Raw genomic sequence first — 25,839 nt, 5'->3', positions numbered from 1 at the left:
TATTCCAAATTGGTTAGGCACAAAAGTCAATATCAAAGCTACCCCTCACCCCACTCAGCGTCTTCCAAATATGGAGATATTCACTTTAGACACACACACACCCCAGGATAATTCTGGAGACTTTAGAAGCTCTGATTGGGCACGTCCCTGCTCTGATATTAATTGATGGGTTTGGAAGCAGCCAATTTCTGCTCTGGAAGTTCGAATGCTCTGCGGATGTTCATGGTTACCAGACAATTCCAGGGCAGAGTGCACAACCCTAATAATAACAGTCCTTACTTTCGTTCGAGACTCAAGACTTTAGTGTCACAATGGTGACATTACTAAACATTCACCTGCCTGCCCCCCACGCTCTGCATTCTCATGCCTACCGTGCACTGGGATCCACCCTCTAATTATGCCCATTCTCTTAACCCGAACTGAAGCCCTCATTGACACATGCACAAACAACTGTAGTGACATCAGAGCAAAGTAAAAACCCACAGTAAAACGGAACATCAAAAATGCGCAGCTTTGCAGGTATTAACACAATGTAAACAAAAGAGTGCATCTGCACAGCCATGACAGAATATATACAGCATATAGACAAGCCGATGACATTTGCAGATGACACAAAATTGGGTGGGATAGCTAATACCCTGGAAGACAGAAACAAACTTCAAAGTGATCTTGATAGGCTGGAGTGCTGGGCTGAAAACAACAGGATGAAATTTAATAGGGATAAATGCCAAGTTCTACATTTAGGGAATAGAAAACAAATGCACAGTTACAAGATGGGGGACACTTGGCTCAGCAATACTACAAACGAGAAGGATCCTGGAATTGTTGTAGATTGCAAGCTGAATATGAGCCAACAGTGCAATATGGCTGCAAGAAAGGCCAATGCTATTTTGGGCTGCATTAATAGAAGTATAGCTTCCAAATCACGTGAGGTACTGGTTCCTCTCTATTCGGCCCTGGTTAGGCCTCATCTAGAGTATTGTGTCCAGTTCTGGGCTCCACATTTCAAGAAGGATGCAGACAAGCTGGAGCGTGTTCAGAAGAGGGCAACCAGGATGATCAGGGGTCTGGAAACAAAGCCCTATGAAGAGAGACTGAAAGAACTGGGCATGTTTAGCCTGGAGAAGAGAAGATTGAGGGGAGACATGATAGCACTCTTCAAATACTTAAAGGTTGTCACACAGAGGAGGGCCAGGATCTCTTCTCGATCCTCCCAGAGTGCAGGACACGGAAGCCAGATTCCAGCTGGACATCAGGAAAAACTTCCTGACTGTTAGAGCAGTGCGACGGTGGAATCAGTTACCTAGGGAGGTTGTGGGCTCTCCCACGCTAGAGGCATTCAAGAGGCAGCTGGACAACCATCTGTCAGGGATGCTATAGGGTGGATTCCTGCATTGAGCAGGGGGTTGGACTCGATGGCCTTGTAGGCCCCTTCCAACTCTGCTATTCTATGATATGGTTAGGCATCCTATATAAAACCAATCCACAGATGGTTCAATCTTGCAGGTACAAATTTAAAGCAAAAATAGTGCTCAGAACTCCAACCTTTTTGACCAAAGCTAAGAGTGGGACAGAAGAGCATCTGTCGGGGATGCTTTAGGGTGGATTCCTGCATTGAGCAGGGGGTTGGACTTGATGGCCTTGTAGGCCCCTTCCAACTCTGCTATTCTATGATTCTATAAGCCCCTGGACTAGAGGGACCCTTGGTCTGATCCAGCATGGCTCTTATGTATCATTGGGCCCAGCCAGGCACTGAGGCCCCACCAGCTGCCCTAGTATGCCAGATATTGATGCTGGCCCCATAGGCTATCCTCTGTTGCTTGACTCTTAGCATCTCAGTTATACCCAACATTATCTCTGAATGCAGAGGTTCAAGTGATGGAAAGATCAGTTCTTGTGTAACAAAAGCCAGGCTCTATTTCCTAGTAAAACACACACACAAATAGGAGAGTATTCATATGAATAACCCAATAACTAGATGTTCGCTTTGACATTTATTTATTTCATTTTTATACTGCCCAATAGCTGAAGCTCTCTGGGAGGTTTTGCATGTATTTGCATATATTTGTTGGTTTCTGGAAATCTAGTTCGCATCTAGGTCTGCACTCTGCAGAAGATTGTACTTACATTTCATAAAACAGGAACAAGGCACATTGCAGAGGTTAAACTATAAACAGAATCAAGTTTTCTGTTAAATACTATTTACACTGCTGGCATGCCAGTTATCTGGCAATGTCAAAAGTGCGTGACTCTTATCGTGTGTGATAAAAACACTAAATGATTATGCAAAAGAACTGTCAGTCTCCATATGACTGCAAACTATATTTTACAAATGTCTGAAACAGGCATACATCATTTTGATGTATCATTTGAAAAGAGGCAGCTTTTATGTTAGAGATAAAATAAGAAGGGGTTTTCCTAGGATTAAAAACCCCACACAAAACTACTTTCACAGCTTCTGTTTTTTGTTTGTCTTGGGGCTGACTCCTACACGAACCATAGAATTGGAACAAATGTTCATCCTTTGATGGCTACAATATAGCCTGATGACTTGCATGTGTGAATAATAACACATGTTTTATTATCCCACCATTCCTCTAAGGAGCTCAGGGCAGTGTACCTGATCATCTGTGTTAGCCTTAGAACAACGCTATGAGATAGGTTAGGCTGAGAGATGGTGAGTGCCCCAAGGTTGCTCAGTAGGCTTTGTGAATGAGTTGGGATTTGAACCTGGTTCCCTACAGTCTTAAGTCCAACACTGTAGCCACTGCACCACTCTGGCTCTTGGACATAACTTCCCTACCTCCTCACATCAAACTCAATAGAGTCTGTTCACACATGCTGCCAGCCATCAAGTGATATACAAGCAGTAAATCTATGTACTGGGTCTTGGATGCTAATAAATTGTGGTACCACAATTACAGAATCAAACTCTTAGAATGTGTATTCTGGTTCTAGTACTTCACGCTCAGTTACTGGGACATTTTACAGTTCGTTCTGTAATTGCTTATGCAAACATTACTTGCAAAGTTTCCTGGAATCCAGGACAGCTTTTGTCAGAATTCAGTTTCTTTGAATTCAACACATATTAACCAATGCTCAGTTGCAATACTTGATACGTGCAAAGAGGATTTTAAAAAAACTAAAATTAGCAGTTCTTCCTGTCCTGCAAAAAGAGAGAATGAGTCACAGGTATTGCAGAATCATTTCCCAACACCAGAACTCAACATTACTCATATTATTGGTATCTTGAGTCCTATTCACCAGTGTATGCTGACTGTTAACATCGAGTGATAATCTGCACGTGTAGACTTTCCAGTGGAGCCAGTTTACACATTCAGCTATGAGTCATTACGGAGTGGGTAATCCAATAATGAGATATTGTGATGTACATAAATGTATGAATGTGCTTCAAGTCTCCAGAATCATTATACTAGGCACTGTACAAGAACAAGACTATTTCTACTCCAGGACATTATCATCACACATACTAATAGCAATCTTAAGTCTATGAGTTCCAGTCTTTATGTAGCCAAAAAGGCAGCATCTAGACACAAGGGGGAGGTAACAGCAGGCTCTGGGGAATCCATCCAACCCCCCCCCTTCAAAGCCATCCAAATTGGTGGCCATCACTACATCTTGTGGTAGTGAGTTCCATAATTTAACTATGCACTGTGTGAAGAAGTACTTCCTGCTGGATCTTCCACCAATCAGCTTCATGGAACAACACATTGCACTTTCAATGTGTTGTTCCAAATTAACAGAATAGATTAGAATGAACATGTGGAATAAAACCATGCAGTACATCCAGTCCCTGCACATTGGTTGGGTGCTTCTACCCACATTTGTAGCTCACCTCGCTAATGTGGCCACATGTCTAATGGAGACAACAGTAGGGCCGACAAGTCCTACACAGCTTGCACCCTCCTGGTAAAAATTAATGGAGCTACTACTGTCATAAAAAGTACTGGCCATTTATTTCAGGTTCATTTCTCACACTCCACATTCTGTGCTAATATTCTGAAAGGGAAGCATGGACAGCTCTTAAAGCAAGGGTGTTGGCCCTTTGGACCATGGGCCAAATCCAGCCCATCTGAGTTCTCCAAATGGTTGTGTCCCCTTTCCCGGGCCCCACCTCTTTCCCCCAACTGCCAATAGTTTACTGATTTCCCAGCTTTAATGCACATTTCCCCCCAATGTAAAAGGTTCAACTGCCTCTCCTAAGGTTTAGTTACTACCAGGAAAAGGCTATAAACTAAAATATGCTGGTATTCCTTTTGCCCCATTCATTACTGAAATCCCCCCCCCCAAAAAAAGCTTCTCTGAAATTGAATTTGGCCCCCAGGCTGAAAGGGGCACAACACTCCTGGCTTAAGGAAATTATTTAGCTAAAATCACATCACAAGTTAGTTCCTAAATTGTTTATCAAAATACAAGATTCCAGACATTTGCTTTATATAAGAATATGGTGGTGTAAGGCTTATTATTTGAGGTTTACCAAACCGATTTTACTCATTTTTGTTTTAAACTGAAGCTTGAGCAGTGTAGCCAGGCAAAAAATTTAGAAAGTTCAAAGCTTGAGCTTCAATAGCAATTAATTTCCTCTGTATCAAACAGGCAGGGCAGCCCCTCTGCTAATGGGATGGCAGACAGTCCTGCTCAGCCAATCAGTGTGCACCTCAGGTGAAGCTGCATAGTTAGGCTATCACCGCCAGTGAGGAGAAAGAAGGGGACAGGGCGGCCAATCGGAGCGCACAGAGTGGGTGGGGTCGCACCACATGAAAATTTCGGAGGATTAGCTACGCATGAACCACATTTGTATTATCATGAGACCCCCTTGTGGTGAGGGGCCTAAGGGGCAAAAAAGGAGGAAAGGAGCAGGACTGCTAGCATCCCTGGCAACGTGGGCTTTAGACTAGTCATTAAAGATTTCGTTGAAAATCAATTCAACTTAAGCAGAGCTGTCTCTGTACAAGACTGAATTCAGTAAAGATGATTTACTACTCAACGGTAAAATTGATCTCCTAGGTCAGCCTTCCTCAACCTGGGGCGCTCCAGATGTGTTGGACTGCATCTCCCAGAATGCCCCAGCCATTCTGGGAGATGCATTCTGGGAGTTGTAGTCCAACACATCTGGAGCACCCCAGGTTGAGGAAGGCTGTCCTAGGTTAATGATGGAAACTAGAACCCTCAAAAAATAAAACGTCAACGGTTTTTACTTTTCTTTTACTAATACATGACCAGTTCAGGAAGCCAAGCCAACGTCCAAAATTTGGTTAGGTTGTACGGCCCCCCCTCCTTTCAGCACAGAAGCAATTGGGAACCTCTTGTGATGCCTAATATTTAGGTGCTTGCAAGGGAGCAATTTGATTTGATATTTAAAAAAACTTGGGCAAAAAATATGTAATAGACACACACAAAAACACCCCTTAGTAATGTTGTAGTTTCCCTCCTCCCAGAAAATGGATGCAAACTAGTTTCAGTTAATCAGTTGAATGCAGCCCAATCTTAACCATGTTTACCTATGAAAGTTTCCTTTATTTCCATTGGTCTTACTTGTATGAAATACTTGGGCTTGAAAGTTTGGAAGCTCTTAATATTGGAGATGATGCAGCCAAATTTGTATCAGGATCCTGCCAGCATGCGACAGTTCTACATGTCAGAGATCTTGTCCCTCTGATATTAGGGCCTCACTAACAGTGCAATCCTATGCATGTTTACTCAGAAGCAAGTCCCACTGTGTTCAGTGAGTTTACTCCCAGGGAAGTATACACAGGTTTGCACCTAAGCAATCCAGTTTTTTAAAGGCTGAGTTTCTAGCAACCTTGAAGTGTCAAATCAAGGGGAAAATAGTTTTTTTTTAGAAACGAGCTGTTTCATTCCTGCTTTATTAGCAAAGTGATGCCTCTTCATAAACCATTGCATTGGAAACTGAAGTGCGTAGGCTGAAGGTGAGGAACAGAAACAGATTCCCCGATGGCCTGCCATTCTTGACAGCTAATATCCACGGCCAAAAGATGAACATCTCCTGTTCAAGCCGATGAAGCCATCTCATTTGGTACTGTGGCAATGCAGTGCAACTAAATGACAACACTCCTTCCACTGCGAGAACTGCCTTTTTCCTAGAAGAAAGAGGAAAATGCTGCTATTAGTAGGAGTCCAGAAAAAGCGGACAGAGCAATAGACCATTCATAGTTCATTCCTGTCCTTAGGGCTGCTAAAATTACACTGCTTTTTACAATGCTGATTTGAGGGTGTTTGATCCTTTGCGCATTTGAGTGATGGATGCTACTGATCATCTTCTAAATTCGGAATTTTTCTGCAAGCTATTTCAGATTGATAGCACCGGGGAGCCTCTCTGGCTGAAGAGGGATGCAATACAGAATGGAGACTCACAGCGCTGCAAATGCGCCGCCTGCTCTCTTGGGATATAAACAATTATTGCATACCAGTGAATCAAGCACTGATACACCCGCCTCCGCCTCCTCCTCCTCCTCCTCCTCCTCCGCCTCCTCCTCCTCCTCCTCCTCCTCCAGCCCCTGCAGTTGGGTATTTAGCAACTGGGCAGGGTCAAGAATAGCCCTAGCAGCACTTGATTCACTGGTATGCTAGAGACAGACATTGATCCAAAAAAAGAGAACTTGGCAGCACATTCACCGAAATGTGAATTTCCTTTCTAGGGTTGCACAAGCCTCATAGGAAGCTACCTTATACTGAGTCAGAACATTCATCCATCGAGCCCAGTATTGTTGACACTGACTGGCAGCAGCTCTTCAAGGTTTCAGGCAGAATTCTTCCCTAGCCCTACCTGGAGATGCTGAGGATTGACCCTAAGACCATTTACCTGCAAAACATCTGCTCTACTACTAAGCTATTGTCCCTCCAATTGGATGTCCTGGAAAGGGCTCAATGTTGTGTATGTTCACAAAAAAATGGTGTTTTCATGTATACCCCAAGCATGGGCCTGCAAAAGCTTTGGGAGCTGCCTTTCCTTCCCCACACAATCTTTACAACTTACGGGGGTGATGCAAGAGAGGCAGGCAGAAAAGAAGCAGCCGCCCACTGGCAGAGCAGCGGTTGGTGCAGCGGCTTCTCTCCTTAATCAGCAAGTTCCCAGCCTCCCCACACCTCTTGTGTACGGAATTGCTGCATGCACAGGAGCTAAAAAGCAACAACTCTCTGGCCAAGGAGAGATGCCAGTGTTCCTTTGTTTGTTTACTGCCCTTGAGGCAAGGAACAGTGCGCTCCTCTGAAGACAGGAGCGGTGAATTTTTTTTAAAAAGTACCCCCACCCAAGGGTGCTTCCAGATGATGGTGATATTGTGCAATCACACTGCCTCATGAACAGAATTTTATGGAGAATCCAGAGAACATCAGAAGTGCCATGCTGGATCAGACCAAGGGTCCTTCTAGTCCAGCACTCTGTTCACACAGTGGCCAACCAGCCATCAGCCAGGGATGAACATGCAGGGCATGGTGCAACAGCACCTCCCACCCATGTTCCCCAGCAACTGGTGCACACAGGCTTACTGTCGCAAATACTGGAGATAGCACATTGCCTTCCTTTGGTGGCCTTCTTGTTTTTTCCCTTTGCTTTTCTGTCTTTTTCCTTACCAGAAAAAAATATCCATTAAGAAAAAACTGAGCACGATGCCTTTCCTGCTTGTTGTGGGTTGCCGCAGCAGCACTAAGACGACATTGCGCAAGTGGCATGTGTGTGTGTCTGCTTGTGCTACAGAATTGGCAGGGCGAAAGAGAATCGGTGGGGGTGTATGTCCCCCTGCGCCCATGTTGGATTCTGCCCAGAGATTCCTGAGTGGTGAACAGTAAAGGGGGGAGGAATCATAATACAAAAGAATGAAAATATTTAATTTTTATAGCATGGGTGCAGAATCTCAGGCCCTGGGGCCGAACTTGGCCCTTGAAGAGGCTCCCCATGAAGCCACGCCCCCTTTCTCTGACCCCACCTCCACTGATTGGTAGTTTCTCAGCTTTTGTGTAGTTTCCCTGATTCTAATTAGTGCTTCCTCTAATCCTTAGTTATAGGCAGTAAGAATTTTAAGTGACAAGGTGTTGCTATCATTAGTACGTTGCCCCTGCTCCCTTCTGCCTTCAGCGCAAGCCCCTGAGCCCCCCCCCCCCCCCGAGGCCTTCCCTGAAATGGAATTCGGCCCTTGAGCTGAAAGAGGTTCTGCACTGTGGTTATATATACATAATATAAAAGCTAATATTTATCACAAGGAAGGGTTTATTTACCGATTGTTGCTCTGTGGGGTTTCTGGTTTTGCTGCCTTTGGTCGGGGTGATGTCGACCGAGCGATAACTAGGGGGTTTATCTTCCAGCAAGTCCGGGGAGCGGTGCTGGCGAGGCCGCCGACTGTTTCCGTGGAAACGCTCGTACTCATCAGATGAACTCCATGAGTCCCGACGGGATGGTGGCGAATAGCTGCGGTGGCGACGGCGGCCCCGGTGTTTGTAGTCATTGCTCTGTTGGTAAGTCTGCCGTCCCGAATGCTGGTGTCTTCTGTCAGAGTATTGCTGTCCAGAATACCCCCTTCTATCCTCCTCAGGGTAGGAATCAAAAGTACCCCTGCCATGCAAGTTGTGCGTTCCCTCTGGCCTGGAAGTCCGGGGCCTGCCGTAACGGCCGCTGTCTCTCCACCTGTCAGGTCTGCGGTCTCTATATCTGTCCCATGACTCCAGATCACAGCTGGAGTGGGAACCTTCATCCAAAGACAAACGCCGCCTATGCCGCCTCCCCCCTCCCCTCTCCTCTTCACTGATGGTGCTCCGAGGCACTGAAGGACGCGCAGACCGCAGCAGTCGTGACGAGCTGCTGGTCCTCTGAGAGGACGAGACACGTTCGATGATGGGAGGCAGCTGGATGACTCTGCGTTCCACAATCTCCGAGCCCAGAGAAGAGAGGACACTGGGATGCCGCCCGCCCCCGACATGGTGCGAAGGCAGCATGGGCTGGGAGAGGTTGAGGTTCCTGATCTCAGACTCAAGGTGGTCCAAGAACTTGTTGCCGGAGGGTGCCTGGGCAAGCGGAGGCATCACTGGCTGACTGCTCTGTAGAGACATATCTAAGAAACATGGAAAGAAGACAACCCCAATTAGCAGTGCTGTAGTGGTAAATTTTGAAGTGTGGCTGCTCATTATGACCGTAACCATAGATACGCCTCTGAAGAGAGCCCAAAATGCAGGCCGCTTTGTTGATCTATATTTCTGTGTGTGTGTGTGTGTGTAGGTCCCTCAGGGATCAGTATTGGCACCAATTCTTTTCAACTTATTCATAAATTATCTGGAATTAGGAATGAGCAATGAAGTGCCCAAGTTTGCCGACAACGCTAAATTATTTAAGGTTAATACACAAAAGGATTGTGAAGAGCTCCAAAGGGATCTCTCCAAGCTGGTAGAACGGGCATCCAAATGGCAGATGCGGTTCAATGTAAGCAAGTTGTTCACTTGGCGCCTACAGTGTACTCCTTCCGTCACCAGCTGAAGACCTTTTTATTTTCTCAGTATTTTAACACCTAATTTAATTTAAATTTAAACGTTGCTGTTTTAATTCCATATTTTAACCTATATCAATTTTTGCTGTGTGGTTTTATCCTGGTTGTGCTTTTTATATTGTGTTTTGTATTTGTGTTTTTAGATTGTTGGTTGTTTTTATGCTCTTCATGGTTTTAATTTTTGTGAATCGCCCAGAGAGCTTTGGCTATTGGGGGGTATAAAAAAGTAAATAAATAAATAAATAAATGTAAGGGCAAAAAACCCCAACTTCAAGTATAACCTAATGGGATCTGAGCTGGTGGTGACCAAACAAGAAAGAGATCTTGGGACTGTGGTGGACAACTTGATGAAAATGTCCACCCAGTGTGCGGCCGCTGTAAAGAAGGCAAACTCCATGTTAGGCATTATAAGAAAAGTAATTGAGAATAAAACTGCCAGTATCATACTGCCTTTATACAAATCTATGGTGCGACCACACTTAGAATACTGTGTACAGAACTGGTCACCACACCTAAAAAAAGATACTATTGAGCTGGAAAAAGTGCAGAAAAGGGCAACTAAAATGATTAAGGGGCTGGAGCACCTCCCCTATGAGGGAAGGTTACACCAACTGGGATTGTTTAGCTTGGAAAAAAGGAGGCTAAGGGGAGACCTGATAGAGGTATAGAAAATTATGCATGGTATGGAGAATGTGGAAAGGGAGACATTTTTCTCCCTCCCTCAAAATACTAGAACCCAGGATCATCCCATGAAGCTGATTGGTGGAAGATCCAGAAGGAAGTACTTCTTCACACAGTGCATAGTTAAATTATGGAACTCACTACCACAAGATGTAGTGATGGCCACCAATTTGAATGGCTTTGAAGGGGGGGTTGGATGGATTCTGGAGGTGAGGGCTATTGATGGTTACTAACCCTGATGGTTGTGTGCTATCTCCACTATTCTAGGCAGTGGGCCTGTGTGCACCAGTTGCTGGGGAACATGGGTGGGAGGATGCAACTCAGTGAGTAGGATTACACTGGATCAGTTTCAGTTGGTGAGTACTGATGATGTGGACAAGCTGCTTGAACAAGTAAGGAGGACAATGTCATCTTGATCCCTGTCCTTTTTGGCTGGTCGCCCAAGGAGAAGATGCAGTTAGACTACAACTAAAACATACTATTAATGCATCTCTCAGAGAGGGGAGTTTTCCACCATGTTTAAAAGAAGCAGTGGTACAGCCGCTTCTAAAAAAGCCCTCCCTGGACCCCCTGGACCTTAATAATTACAGACCAGTATCAAATCTTCCATTTTTGGGCAAGGTGATTGAGAGGGCAGTTGCCTTCCAACTCCAAGCAGTCTTGGATGATACAGATTTTCTAGACCCATTTCAAACCGGCTTTAGGGTGGGATACAGAGTTGAGACAGCTATGGTCGCCTTAGTGGATGATCTCCGCATGAGTATTGACAGGGGGAGTGTGTCCCTGCTGGTACTTTTGGACCTTTCAGCGGCTTTCAATACCATCAACCATGGTATCCTTCTGGAACGCCTGGAGGGTTTGGGAATCGGGGGCACTGTGCTCCGGTGGTTCCGGTCCTACCTCTCAGGTAGATTCCAGATGGTGATGCTTGGGGATAGTTGCTCCTCAAAAAAGGAGCTGCTGTATGGCGTACCACAAGGTGCCATCCTATCCCCAATGCTGTTTAGCTCAAGTTAAAGGAAGCCAGATTCCAGCTGGACATCAGGAAAAACTTCCTGACTGTTAGAGCAGTACAACAATGGAATCAGTTACCTAGGGAGGTTGTGGGCTCTCCCACACTAGAGGCATTCAAGAGGCAGCTGGACAACCATCTGTCAGGGATGCTTTAGGGTGGATTCCTGCATTGAGCAGGGGGTTGGACTTGATGGCCTTGTAGACCCCTTCCGGATCTGCTAATCTATGATCTACATGAAACCGCTGGGAGAGATCATCCGGAGGCATGGGGCGGGGTGCTATCAGTATGCTGATGACACCCAAATATATTTCTCTATGCCTTCGACAACAGCGTCAGCTAAGGATAGTGTGTCTCCGCTGAATGAATGCTTGGAGACAGTAATGGGCTGCATGAGGAAAAACAAACTGAAGCTGAATCCAGACAAAACAGAGGTGCTTGCTGTCAAGGGCTCTGACCTAGGTTTGGAAGTGTGTTAACCAGTTCTGGATGGGGCTACATTCCCCCTGAAGACTGTGTTCACAGTTTGGGGGTGCTCCTGGATCCGTCGCTCCAAATGACAGCCCAGATAGATGCGACGGCCAAGAGTGCCTACTATCAGCTTTGGCTGATATGCCAGCTGCGCCCCTTCTTAGAGTCAGAAGACCTAAAGACAGTAGGGCACGCGCTGGTAACCTCAAGGCTTGACTTCTGCAATGCGCTCTACATAGGGCTACCATTGTGCCTAGTTCGGAAACTTCAACTAGTTCAAAATATGGCAGCCAGGTTGGTAACCAGTACATCTAGGGGTGAGCATATTACCCCAACATTAAAATCACTCCACTGGCTGCCAATTAGTTTCTGGGCAAAGTACAAAGTGTTGGTCATTACCTTTAAAGCCCTAAATGGTTTGGGTCCAGGTTACCTGTGGGATCGCCTTCTCCCATACAGTCCACCCCGCACACTCAGGTCCTCTGGGGTGAACTTACTTCAGTCAGCTAAAACTAGGCTGACATCAGTTTCCCAGAGGACCTTTACTTCTGTCTCCCCCAGATTGTGGAATGGTGTGCTGGAGGAGATTCGTAAAATTAACTCTCTGTGTGATTTTAAGGCAGCTTTAAAGACTAGCCTTTTCTGGCAGGCCTATCCAGATCAACGTAAAATCAAGAATTTTTAAGATGTATTGATTCTGTACTAATGTTGTTCCCCGCCTCGATCCAAAGGGAGAGGCAGGTAGGAAATAAATAAATATATTATTATTATTATTATTATTATTATTATTATTATTATTATTATTATTATTATGCTGTTGCGCCATGTCCTGCTTGTTGGTCCCTGGCCGATGGCTGGTTGGCTACTGTGTGAACAGAGTGCTGGACTAGATGGACCCTCAGTCTGATCCAGCATGGCACTACTTATGTTCTCACACACACACAAAGATATACACCCCCACCCCATCACCAAAGAACAGCAATACTTAGCATGATACCCAATTTGTTAGTATTAGCTAACAATAATAGAATAGTGAGCTAGCAAAGGACGACGTAGTAGTTAGCATGTTGTACTTTGGCTGGTGAGACCAGTGAAGGAAGGAAGCAATGCAGAACACTCAAAGACAAACCCCCAAAACCCAGTCCCCTGGCCTTCTCAGATTCCATTAAGCACTGCCCACCCTTTTCCAACCTTATCTCAACAGTCAGAAGGGCTAGAAACCTGCTTTGTAAAAGGGAAAGCCAAGATTCAATGATGAATTCCCGACCAGATATCAAATACCTGCTTTTACCGTCCAGTTGCCAATGCACAGAATAGACCTGAACCATGAAAAGCACAAATGTCTGAGCAGTTGGACTGGGATCTGATCTCTCCTCACCTCTGAGAGAGGCAGCATTATGAAGCCAAACCAAAAGCACTCTAGTCCAAGGGTGGGCAGAAGTAGTTCTCTAGATGTTTTGGACTTCAGCTCCCTGCATTCTTGACCACTGGCCATGCTGGCAGGGGTTTCCAAAGTGTTGAAGTCCACAACATCTGGACAGCCATCTTCTGCCCACCCCTGCCAGTGAAGAGCCAAAATGCTATATTTTAAGGACAACATCTTCTTCCTTGGACCTGTAACTAAGCAGCCTTACCTCGCTGTAAGAGTGGGTTTAGCTGGTATGAAGATGACTGGGAGTGTTGTCTCATCCATGGCAAAAGCTGTTGAGCCTGTTTCATGAAGTGATGTCGTTCCAGGACTAAAGGACAGAAAAAACAATTGATTTTATACCAGAGAGGCACTCCAGTCGCCCCTAAGCTTGTTTCTATTTTGTAGAATCACAGTTGCAGACATTGGGAGCCAAAATGAGCGATGGCGGAGTTTCTCTTTGGCCTCAAGAAAAATGATTATGTCAGTGGGAACCTGGCAGGGCCTAGAGGGTGGCCATCGCAAACACAGCCCCACTGTTCTCTTTCCTCCAAATTTACCTGATAGTGGCAAGGAAGCCTCATGATGGGGCAGACTAGCCAAGTCTATCTCAGCCTGGTACCTTCCAGTTCTGTTGAAGTACAAACCCCATCATCCCCAGCCATCATGGCCAATGGCAACTAATCACGTGGGATGAGTCACCAGGTTGGGAAAGGCTGCTGTAGATGCTGCTGCAGCATCAACAACTTTAGGAACCATGGGAATTACTGTCTGGGACCCATCCACAGGAAGCGATTCCCCACACTGGGAGAGGGCAAGGAAGTCTATGTTCCCCAATATGAAAAGGGAGGGACAGTCAGGGGATTTTGTGGCTACTACCCCCCCACCTGCGTGAATAATGGTCACAGAGAAGAAGAAAGGGGGTGAAGGAAATGCATGTAGCTGCTACGTTGCCAAGGAAGCTCACATAGCTGCCATGCTGCCAGGACAAGATGGCTGTAGGAGGATGCACTGCTTGCAGCGTTGACTTTAAACATCTGGATCGGGGGTTCAATGAGGCGGCTTACCTGCTGGCTCTGCCTTTATTTTACAGAGTACAGGGCGGATGAGGAGCTGTTAACTCCTTTCCCTCCATATCCGAGGCCTGAGGGGCGGTAGGCTAAGAATGGTAAGACCCCGAAAACTACATTTCCCCATGGTCCTTGATGCTCTGGAAACTGATGCGACAGCATCTTGGGTATAATGGAGGCCTTGCCATGAGGACTCCATGTTGTTGTTGCCTTGGTAAATTTATTTATTTATTTAATTTATATACTGCCCCATTGCCGAAGCTCTCTGGGCAGTTTACAAAGCTATTATGACAGGACCTGCCCCCCCCCACAAATGTCTGGATTTGATTGTTAATGGACTGGGGCAGGGGAAGGGAGAGAGAACCTCACATGGCCTTTCTGAACACCACCCCCACTGCAAGTTTTAGTGGCATCCTTAGGTAAAATAGCCCAGAGGAGAATTTAGTGTATACCCACTTAGCTATGGGCTGGATAGACAGTCTTGCCATATTGGAAGATTATATCTCACATAGTGGCTTGATATAAACTCTCAAACTATACTCCCCACAAGGCCACCTGAACCCTCCCATTGGCTGGGAAACAATAATTTGCTAAACAGTAACAATAAAAGGAATGGAAGGATATAGAACAGACTGAGGGGCAGGTATGCAAAGTCCTGGGGAAAGGGTAGCGTGTGGGCAGTCACAACAGACTCAGAATATCCCTGCAGATCCCAAGGGGCTTTAGAAAACCAACTGTTTCCCCGTTCTTTAACTAGCCACTATTTCTGAAAGGAGCCTTTTGTATTCTGTGTACATTTAAAGAGGGGTAACAAAATGAAATAGCTCTCCATTAAAACCAATAAACATCTCTAAGCTCACTAACAGCTTAAGCTACTATCTTCATGTTAAAGCATCAGTTATACCTGTACAGAGAGACAGAGGGCTTCCCTTTAGGAGCCTGGGCAAAGGCAGTATACGTTCTGTCCCCAATGAAATGTGCCTTTTTGATTTTGAACAGCTTTTTGTGCCGGAGCATTACTTTCCCCCTGTGTCAAATGTGCAGTCCACATTCCATTCACAATATCCTTAACATTTAAATGTAGTCTCTGCTTCAGCATGCTTTACGAGGCGGCCACAACATTCCTACATGCCTAAAGAGTAAATGTAAATAGCAGAAAAGGATGAAGGCAGGGAACAGCAGACCAAAGCACAGCTTTAAAAGCTCTGGGAAAAAGTTACGCAAAGCACCACCTTTACCTATATCAGACTGTCCACACGACAGTGACCCTTTCGTGTGCCCCTGAGAGCAATCAGTTTGGCAGGCACAAGGGACAGGGCCTTTTCTGAAGTGGCCCCCACATTTGTGGAATGTAATATTGTTTTTGGTGGCTCTCTGATGAGAAGTGTTTTATCAGACTGCTTATGATTTTCAGCTGTAATTATAATTGGATGTCTGTACATTTTGGGGCTGAATATTTGTTTTGTTTTTATTGTTATCACTGCGTGATTATTAATATTTGAAGTGTATTGTTCTTTGTATTTTTATCTGGGAAGCTGCCTTGAAAGGGCTTTTTACCCTTAACTGTAGCCTAAAAATAGGTTAAATGAACTAAATAGATAAAATAATGCGGGTCCTCAGATTTGTGCACATTGGGGATATTATACATACTTACGCCCTAGTGTGTTCTACCCTTCCCCCTCCCACCCTAATCCTGCCAAAGGAACGTCAAAATAGCTTGCTGGTTCCTTAAAGAGTACGTGAAAACAATCTAGACATAATACCCCTATTTTGTGGTTGTTTTGGGAATCAATGGCCACCAATTTGGATGGCTTTAAAAGGGGGCTGTATAAATTTCTGGAGGAGAAGGCTATCGATGGCTACTAGCCCTGATAGTTATGTGCTGCCTGCAGTACCAGAGGCAGTAAGCCGATTAACACCAGTTTCTGGGGGAAGATGGGTGGGAGGGTGCTGTTGCACCATGTCCTGCTTGTGGTGCCCTGGTTGACAGCTGGCTGGCCACTGTGTGAACAGGGCGCTGGACTAGATGAAGCCTCAGTCTGACCCAGCCTGGCACTTCTTGTGTTCTTATTGGAGCTGCTACCAATAATACTGAGCTAGATGAAGCAAAGATCTCACTCAGTACACGGCAATTCCCTATACTGGAACTGCAAATGGGCTTACGTTCTTAATGCACGCGGGAGAAACCTTGCTTTGCGATTTACCTTTTTCATTGCAACAGCAGCGTGTTGGGCAGCAGGCACAGCGCACGTGGCAGCAGCAATGCTGAGGGCAGCACTGGCACCAGCACACCCCAATCAGGAGGAGGAGGAGGAGGCCACCAAGGACGATGAAGATTACAGTCAGCCAATCTGATTAGAAGAAGAGAACAACAACATGCTTTTCTTCCGGTTAGATACCTGTAGATCAGCCTTCTGAACTAAAAAAGGAGTTTCCTCCAATCTTTCCCTAACAAGATATTGCCTCTTATAGGAATCATCTTTCACAGAATGGTTGCATTCAGACAAGACAATTAACTATGCTTTATCATTATGTGTACAATCCTCAGGTCCATGTGCTTCCCACTGCTCGCCACCCCACCCACCCCAGTGTGATGGCAAGGAAGAGATCAGAAGCTTTTTACATTAACCACAGTTTAACACTATGTCTGGACCCTAAACTGTGGTTAATCTTAATTACGGCTTATTGAAACAAGTCGATTTCATAAACCAAGATTTGAACTTGGCTTGCTCCAGTAAATCATAATTAAGATTAACCACACTTTATCTGGGCATGGAGTAATGCTAAACTGCAGTTAGTTAGAAACAAGCCATTATCTATCTATAAAATGCTAAGGCAATGCATAGCACATGGAAAGGCATGGCAACTGGAGGTTTGAGCTATGAGAAGAACTTTATGCTGTTAAGCAACAGGAGATATAAACACAGCTGGAAGCAGAAGGGAGTAGGAGCAGGATAGACTCCTGAGAAAACATTTTTAGGGTCAAGAGTACAAGTTTTCCTGCTAGTTCCATGCTTTGTTCTCCAAAACATTATAGGTGACAAGAAAAAAGAAACTTATCTTATAAAAAAACTGCGCTATGTACTTACTCAAAACGATGAGCTTGACCTCTTTGTCTGGGTCACCAGTTGTATCTCCTGGAGCTTCAACGGTACAGTAATAGACGCCATGGTCCCACCACATCACTTCATTGATGACAAGATCTGCTTCTTTAGAGGAAGAAAACACTGTTATTTATTTGAAGTATTTTATCCCACTCTCTAGCCATTGATGAGATGGCCCCACTTCCCCTGTCATCTCCTTCAGCACAGCCTGCTGGAATGGCTGCTGGTGATAACAGCTGAGGGGGAAGGAGCCTTCACGGAGGTAGTCTTCAGCAGGACGGACTAAGGAGATGATGGCAGAAAGCAGGTGGTTGGCTGACTTTCATGTTGTTCTGAGACCAGTACAGCAAGTTCCTGAACTGTACAAACATTTGTCGAAAGAGATGTTTGGAGAGCTGGGACTACAACCCTGGTCCTTTACCACCACAAGATATAAAGCTCCATCACACCTTAGAAGAAACGCTGGCTACTGTTGCTTCTCTGTGGACACTCAGTTACTTCCTGTTTTCAAACAGGAAGTAAACAAGGTGCACGAGGGCCATTCAGTCCCTCATTGTGAACATGCTGCTTCTCCCACACTCAGCAGGAGAGAGCAGCAACTTCAGTTTAAAAAAATATTTCGGAGTTTTTCTAGGTTTTTTTGCGGCGCAAGGAAGACCGGAAGGGGTGGAAGGCACACGAGAGGCAGACGATGTCATGTGAGCTACCTCTGAGGAATCCGTGACTGCCCAGTAACGAGTGTGCAATAAAACGCTTGTCGGGTGGAGCTTATAGACTTAAGCAACATGAAGCAATTGTAATCTTCCTTGCTGGTTAGCAGTAACAGCACCTCTCATTCTTAAGGAACAACTGGGTCTTTAATTGCAATTGGATCCAAATCTAACCTCTGAATTCCACTTCTATTTTCAGCCTCCACTGGTCTCTCACGCTATCTCTTCTCTTCTTTATATAAATAAAAGGAAGGTTTTGTTTGTATGTCCTTGATGGACTTGAAAACTGCACAACTGCTTTCTATGAAACTTGTAGTTTGCTCTACAAGATGGTTTTAGGCACAGCAAAACATTTGAACCAAAAAGGGGCAAATCAAAAAATTTAAAGACGTATTGCTTCAATACCATTTGATCAATTTCAAGCAAATTTCATGTCATGATTCAGCACCCCAGTGAGTAGATTTTAACCAAATATACATTTTTATGTTTTTAGACATTTTTAATAAAAATAAAAATAAATTAAGCCCCAAATATTAAAAACACTTACACCATGTTAAAGTATGAAGAAAAGAACAAGCACAGATTGACGCCAGGGAAGATTAGTTGGCCGAGTTATAGGTCTGCCTATATCCCCCTGACCCCTCCATTAGGGGGATATAGGGCTGGACCATGCCAGGTGCTGTGCCTAGACATACCAGCAAGCATGCCTTCACTCAGGCAGGGAGAGCACAATGTGTCCAACTCTCACAGCTGTGTAAATTTACTTGAAAGCTTCTCTGTATCAACCTAAAGGCAATTCCAACCCATGCAAAGCCAGGTCCGTTCACAGTCTATATATAAAGCTTGTGTGGGGTGTGCACGTGTAATCGTAGGGCCAGCCTGGAGGACACTGTATATACAACTGGAGATGTAATGGTGGTGCTGGGTTCTCCTTAACCTCACAATTCTTGATCTTGGTGGTGCATCCTAACAGGGAGCTGTTGCTCAAACCGAGCTTACTGCTGTAGAACCATGACCATGGGAAAAAGTACAAATATCACATACACTGAAGTGACTCCCCTCTTATCACATCACATATGTATTTCAGAACCATTTTGCTCTGTTCTTTTATCCTTTTATTGTGATCATAAACCTGCATTTCCTTATTGCCCTATCATAGATATCATTCTTACATGATGATAGCAAGAAATCTTGACTGCAATTCTAGCCTGCAAAACATAGGCGTCAGAATCTGGGATTGCTAGAACCATACTTTGCTACATAACAATCACAATATCAGCCTTGTTAACTTTCTCTTTCCCCTAATGTCCCAAGGGTCGCTTACTGTTCTGGATGGTGATCTTCCGCTGCCTGTAATCAACGCCCAGGATGGGTTCGTTCTGCCCTCTTTTCTGAGCGACGATGCGCACCTCCCGTTGGTTGTCATTGCAGTCATTGGAAGGATCCTGGCCCAGATCTAGGCCTGCCTGATAGGCTGAGAACAAAGTGATATGGTACAAAATTAATCCCAGCTTACTAAAATCCAAGATATTCAAATACTATTGTCCATTCAAAGTCTGGGGGGGAATCACATTATTTATTTTTATTATTACATTTAAATCCCACCTTTTTTTTCCTCTGGTAAAGAAGCCAAGGCAGCTCACATGCCCCTCCTCCACTCCATTTTATCCTCACACCAACCCTGTGAGGTAGGTCAGACTGAGAGCCAATGACTGACCCAAAGTTCATCTAGTAAGCTTCATGGCCATGTGGAGACTAGAACCTAGGTCCCCCAAGTCCCATTCCAACACTCTAACCACTACACCACACTGGCTCTCGATGTATTTTATACATCCCTTTCACACTGGCAGAAAAAGAAAAAAAAATAATGGGAGAAGATCCAGGGAAAATCACAAGAGAGCTTCTGAGGAAGCAAGCTCTAATGCATATATTACAGGGGTGGGCAATGTGCCGCCCTCCAGCTGTTATTAGACAGCACCTACCCTCGACACTAGCCAACATAGTCAATGGTGAGGTATGATGGGAGTTGCAGTCCAACAGCAACTCCCATCATACCTCACCATTTAGGTTCTTGGGCAAGTTGGTCTTCTGTTAGTCTCACCAATGTGCCTTCTGGGAAATGGATATTTTGTGACTGACCGCTCCTACCATGGAAGCCATTTTGTGCCCACCAACTCAAAAAGGTTGAAGACCCCTGCTGTCAGGTCATCTTGACCAACCTTCACCCTACAGCATTCTTACAGATGTGCTGAAATGTGGCAATAGAACCAGATGACTGGGAAATGCCCCTCCCTGTTTTAGCTTGTGGAGAGTAATTCTTGGCGGCAGCAGTAGCACTCACAATAGCACTCACCAAAGGAGTAGTAGTCAAGGATGGGATCCTTGCAAAAGGACTTAAAGCGCCAAGTAACTACCACATCTTGCAGTTGTGCTGAAGTACTGTAATCACACCTGAGGATCACAGAGGCAAATAAAGTTGTGTAGCGCTCAGGATCTGGCACAGTCACCAAAACGGAGAAGCAACCTGCAACAAGAAAAGCAGCAATCAATAAGCATTTAAAGTTATATGAGAAGCCACCCTTGGGGGGTGGGGGGTGGAGATCAACACAATAAGCAGGAAATGTTCCGTCCCTTTAAGAGGTACACCAGTAGGCCCAGCACCAGCTGGCCATGTGAGTTATCTGGATGAAGCAACTTCTCTTTGCAGCAGAAGCCTGTCTGAGTGGTTGAGACCTTCATAATCTCTTCACAATCCAGAACATTCCTGGGCCTATATAGACCAGAACAATTCTTAGTCAATTTGTACTCCTCTCACTTCCAATCCAAGGGTTCCTGCTCTGGGTTTTTCCAGTGAGTTGTAATAATAGTTGAGTGTTTGGTGGACGATGTCTGGTGTGTGCTACTGATCTCATATACACAATAGGAAGCATGCAGACATTTCATTGTAGTAAGAGGGACTCAAGTTAAATAAAGTTTTCTGAATGGTTGGCTCATTAGTTGGCGTGTGTTATGACTAGCCTGCACATGACAACCAATCAATAACAACAGGACTTGCTTTCTCCCATCTCTGGATTTGGCCCAATGCTAAAACTGCCACCATGGACAGGTAGAAAATGGATAAAGGAATGTAGTAATTTTGGGCCATGGGATGGGAGCATAGAACATAAATTAATTTATTTGCTGATGATCGAGCCCTATTATCAACACCTTCTATTGAATCGCTTGAAGAGGCAATGAATGAAATTAAATGATCTAGAAATGTGGCAGCTTAATTAGAATTTTTGTTGTTGTTGAAAGAATATGGATTAATATGGACAGGGAATACCACACAGACATATAAAAACAGTCAAGAATAGCTGTATGTACTGAAAAAGTTAACTATATAGGTGTCAGCATCACACAAAAGTTTTAGAAGCGAACCAAAATAAATCTTAACCCACTTATGAGACAAACTATAATAGATTTAAACACAAGAGAAAATTTAAATTATTATAGCTCATAAAAATTGCCAGTTAAGATGAATATCCTGCCTAAATCTACATTTTTTCCAAGTATTACTAATCTGAATTTCAGAACATTTTTCTAATTGGCAAAATATCTTAAATCAATATATACAGAGCAATAAAAAAATACAGAACAAACAAAAACAATGCACACATTTGCAAGATGTGGTGGACTGGGTATTCAAAATCACCACATGGTACTATTAGGTGTTTCAATTAAAATAAATGATAACTGTGATGTTTAAAAGATGAGAACGGTCTACTGGAAAATACAAAAGTCTTACAGCGTGATGTCATTGGGCTACCATTCCAAATGCATAAAATAAAAACAATGGACAAAATTGTAAACCTATTTCTACAATCAAAATATAATGGCAGAAAAGGTTACCGCCTTGAACCTTCCCACCTCATACCAGTTTTAAATCATCATGTATTTCATGTTCATTTCACTTATACTACCCATAGCCAAAGCTCTCTGGGCGTTTCACAAAAAAAATTGTTTAATGCATATAAAAACACACAATTCAAACAATGGAAATCAAAATAATTATTTAGACACCTAAGTTTTAGAGGTTTACGTTTCTGGGCCAGCTCTATCAAATCGGTGTGATGTTCATAAAGTATCTTTGCCCTGGCTTATAATTCACTCTGGAGTGATGCTCCAGTAGTGGAGCAGAGGACTTGTGTGGCCCTCTCACCCAGGGCTGGTGCCAGACTATTTTGCGCCCTAGGAAAGGCGAGCTCTGGGTGTGGACAGGGAGGGGGGCTACCTCACAGTGGTGTGTGTGTGGGGGGGGGTCACTTGCACTGTCCCAAAGCTTATTGGGGGTGAAGCCCCAGCACTTATTTTGAGGGGCAGCCCGTGGGCGCCACTTCTTCCACGCCTCCCCGAGGGATGCCCCCCCAGCTCTGGAAGGGCAGCCCATTTGAGCCTCCTTTGGGGCGCAGCAGCAAGGCCGGGCACACCACTTCTGCCCTCGACCGTGTGGCTGCTCCTGTGCCTCTGCGTGCCCCCTGCGAGGAGGGGCTGTGAACGAGCCCTGACTGCAGGGGGTGGTCTCTGCCCCGCAGTCCCCGCTTGGTCTCCAGCACTTGCAGCCCCCAACGGGGAAGGCAGCGCGCTGGGGCTGCTGCTGCTCCGCAGGGGCTGTCTGTCTCTGAGTCCTCCTCGCCCGTCTCCCCAGCCCACAGAGCATTCAGCTGTCCCCCGGCCTGCTCCTCTTCCATCTCCTACGCATCATCTCCGAGAGTTTTGCAACAAGCAACCCACCCACCCCCATGGACAGCGGAAACGAGCGGCGTCTCTCTGGGCCCTTTGAAAAGGCTGGCCATGCGGGGGCGCACGCAAGCCAAGCCCCCAACCCCCAAAACCTCTGACCCCAGGAGTGGGGAGAGAGGGCCATCTGTGCCGCTCTGACATCTGCACCCTAGGCAGCTGCCTAGTTGGGCTTAATGGTAGCGCCGGCCCTGCTCTCACCCCAAAACTACACAGTATGAATTAAGCCCTCCATATGATTTTCTTCTCTTTTTTAATCTGAGGTAAGAATCATATGAGCTGGGGTGTTCTCAGTGCAGTGGAAGGGAGGGGCTAATGCAGCACTATCCTGGAGTTAAGATATTACATCCAATTTCATTACAAGCCCCACTGATTTCAGTGGATCTACTCTAAGTAGGACTTACTAGATACAACCCAATCTATGAAATACAGTTCAGGCTTCTCTAGCACTTCAAATTTAGACAAGTGCAAGATTTTTGTCTGACTGGTGCAAAAGGGAGGCTGCATGAATCATTTGCTTAGATTTTTAATTTATTTAATTAATATCCCACACCTTCCACATTTATGCCCTTCCACATTTATGCCCTTTTACTTATGAATAAAAGTACACATTAACACAGCAGAAGATTTTTTTTTTAAAAAAAGAACAGCCTGGGGGTGGGGTGGGGGAATCAGAAAAGAGAGCTAAAAACCTGCAGTGGCTTAAAGGTCTAAACATCCCAATTGCAGTTTAACACTAACACTCTTAAAGGTTCAAGTTTACATTATGTTAGCCAGATTCCTGTGTTTTTCCTATCATAGGTATACAAGATAACACAAGAAAGATATTATTGGCATTAGCAATGCCAAAGATAGCAATACTGCTTGAGATAATGCAATACAAATATGTGCTACGCTAGACAGAATAACTCAAATATTCTGGTCAGCAACTGGCTGGAACAAAGAAAATATCTTTAATTCCATTTCACTCACACAAAAATGAATGAACATGGATTTAACATATCCTATACACATTTATCTGGGAGTAAATTCCATTGAACTCAGTTGGGCTTCCTTTGAAGCAGACTTGCATAAGGCTGTGCTGTTAGGATGCAATCCTATGCAAGTTTAGACAGAAAAAAGTTCTGTAACTCCCAGCCTCCCTCCAGCCAGCCATATTGGGAATTTTCAGAAGTAATGTTAGGGCTACAACCCTAAACATTTTTTAAAAAAAATATTTAGATATTTGCACCCCACTTAAATCTTTTCTTATGATGAGAAAACATGCCTGCACAAAATTTTGACTGCAAAGCTGTAGCCTCCATTTGTGTGTTCAAGTGAACATTTAAATGTCGGATAGAATGTGACAACACCTGCATAAAAATCAGATTTACATTTGAATTAGAGACTTGACAGATAAAATATTTGCTTTTAGACTGTAATTCTAAACATACATATCTAGAAGTCTCACTGAAACCAGTGAAGCTTACTTCTGAGTAAGCATGGCCTCTTGGCCATGCTTAAAATCACATAGATGAAATCTGAAAATTTCATCTATGACAACTTCTTCATTCATTACCACAGAAGACACCTTAAACCATGGCTTTAACTATAGTGGTTAAGCCAGAAAGCCATGCTGTGTTCAGAAGACACCTTAAACCAAGGCTTTAATCACGATGAATAAGACTTTTTGCTTTATTCATCATGGTTAAATCCGTGATTTAAGGTGTCTTCTGAATGAGGCCTATATATTCTTCATGTGTTCTCCACCAATACAGCAAATCTGTCAGTTTTAATAAGCACATATACTTTAGAGTATGTTGTGCTTAATATCTGAGAAGGCAATGTAGGGATATGCCAATAATCTAGAAATAACATAGTTTTGTTTGTTTTTATTGCTTTTAAAATTGACTGGTTTTATTTTAACAATGTAATACTTTTTTAGCTGTGTATATAATTTATGTTTACATTGTTCTGATTTTATCTGTACACCGCCCTGAGATACAGGGCAGGGTACAGACGTTTTAATAAATAAATAAGCTATTTACACATATCACGCCAATTTTTACTCAGAGGTAACTTCCACTGAGTTCACTAGAATTTACTTCTAGGCTAATATGCATAGGATTGTTTGCAGCTAAACAGCTGATACTCAATGGTAGCACTCAATCCAAAGTCATTATACATGATTTTCTACCCTTCTGAATTTGACTCGTTGAAGACAAAAGATATACACAGCGAGAGAGAGAGACTGAGACTTGGTATGCATGATGTAAGCTTACAACTGGGGGAGGGGAGAAAAAGTGGGCATATATTTAATTTCTAGCCTAACTTCTTTGGGTTTCCTAACCCCAAAACTGAAAGTTTTCGCAATCTCTCTTTTCCCTGGAGGATAAAATCACAAACACAGTTTGAGGAGATCTGATATAGGTCTGATCCGCCAGGAGCTCTCCCCTACGAGGAAGCAGCTACAGAAAAAAGGACGAACAGGAAGGGACGGGGTGGGCAGACAACTCAGGTAGGGGTCACCTATTCTCATCAACTACTGAAAAAGACGAAAGAGCAAGGCGATCAGCAGCCCGCTCTTCTCCGCCGTCTAGCGCCGTTCCCCGTACCCCGAACTCACCTGTCGGGAGCCAGGTGAGGCCGATAAAAAGCACTTGGTGTTGCCACCGCCAGTTGCAGGCCATGGCGCCGCCTCCCACGGCCCGTAGCTTGCGTGCAAACCTCACCCCGCCCTTCCCTGGCGCGCCTCTTAACGCAACCAGCTTCCTCCAGGAGATGTTTCTTTTCTTTCGGGTTTTCTGCCTGGGGAGGGATTAATCCGGGCTTTCCCCCCCCCGGAAAGGAGCGGCCCAACACAAGCTACGACTTCCTCTGGCTCAGTCTCCTCCGGCACCTGTTGCTGCAGCCCTTTCCCATTTCCTCCAGCTGCAACCTGTAACGCATTCCTGCAGGTGCCGCGCTCGCCTCGCCCTGCGGGTAAAGGGCTCGTCCCTCCCACCTCGCCTGCTTTGCTCGCTACCTGCAGCCATTCCTCCCCGCATGGCCGGTCGCTCCCCTCCAGTTCACAGTGCAATCCTAGAAATGGGTTGGCTCCAGTGGTAGTC

General features: G+C 44.8%; 1 protein-coding gene across 1 annotated transcript; it reads right to left on the bottom strand.

Moving 5' to 3' along the window:
- Positions 1–5,294: 5,294 nt before the first annotated feature.
- On the bottom strand, positions 5,295–25,536 carry ILDR1 (immunoglobulin like domain containing receptor 1). The gene is made up of 8 exons (XM_063127641.1): positions 25,356–25,536; positions 20,325–20,495; positions 19,296–19,445; positions 17,247–17,366; positions 16,362–16,508; positions 13,314–13,418; positions 8,257–9,086; positions 5,295–6,122 (listed from the first exon to the last, which is right to left on the bottom strand). The coding sequence occupies exons 1-8, from the start codon at positions 25,417–25,419 to the stop codon at positions 6,081–6,083; spliced, it is 1,629 nt and encodes a 542-aa protein (XP_062983711.1). The 5' UTR covers positions 25,420–25,536; the 3' UTR covers positions 5,295–6,080.
- Between the last annotated feature and the right edge of the window lie 303 nt (positions 25,537–25,839).

The sequence above is a fragment of the Elgaria multicarinata genome, chromosome 5 (genome assembly GCF_023053635.1).
Source record: "Elgaria multicarinata webbii isolate HBS135686 ecotype San Diego chromosome 5, rElgMul1.1.pri, whole genome shotgun sequence".
Taxonomy (NCBI): Eukaryota; Metazoa; Chordata; class Lepidosauria; order Squamata; family Anguidae; genus Elgaria; species Elgaria multicarinata.
This window is presented reverse-complemented; position numbering and strand designations above follow the sequence as displayed.

What these genes read in the sequence shown, in the direction of transcription:
- ILDR1 (XM_063127641.1), bottom strand. Translation starts at nt 25,419, where the DNA reads ATGGCCTGCAACTGGCGGTGGCAACACCAAGTGCTTTTTATCGGCCTC. An exon ending in CCTTGACTACTACTCCTTTG is followed by an intron (nt 19,446 to 20,324) that starts GTGAGTGCTATT and finishes CTTTGTTCTCAG; the next exon opens with CCTATCAGGCAGGCCTAGAT. An exon ending in GGTCAAGCTCATCGTTTTGA is followed by an intron (nt 16,509 to 17,246) that starts GTAAGTACATAG and finishes TCTTCTAATCAG; the next exon opens with ATTGGCTGACTGTAATCTTC.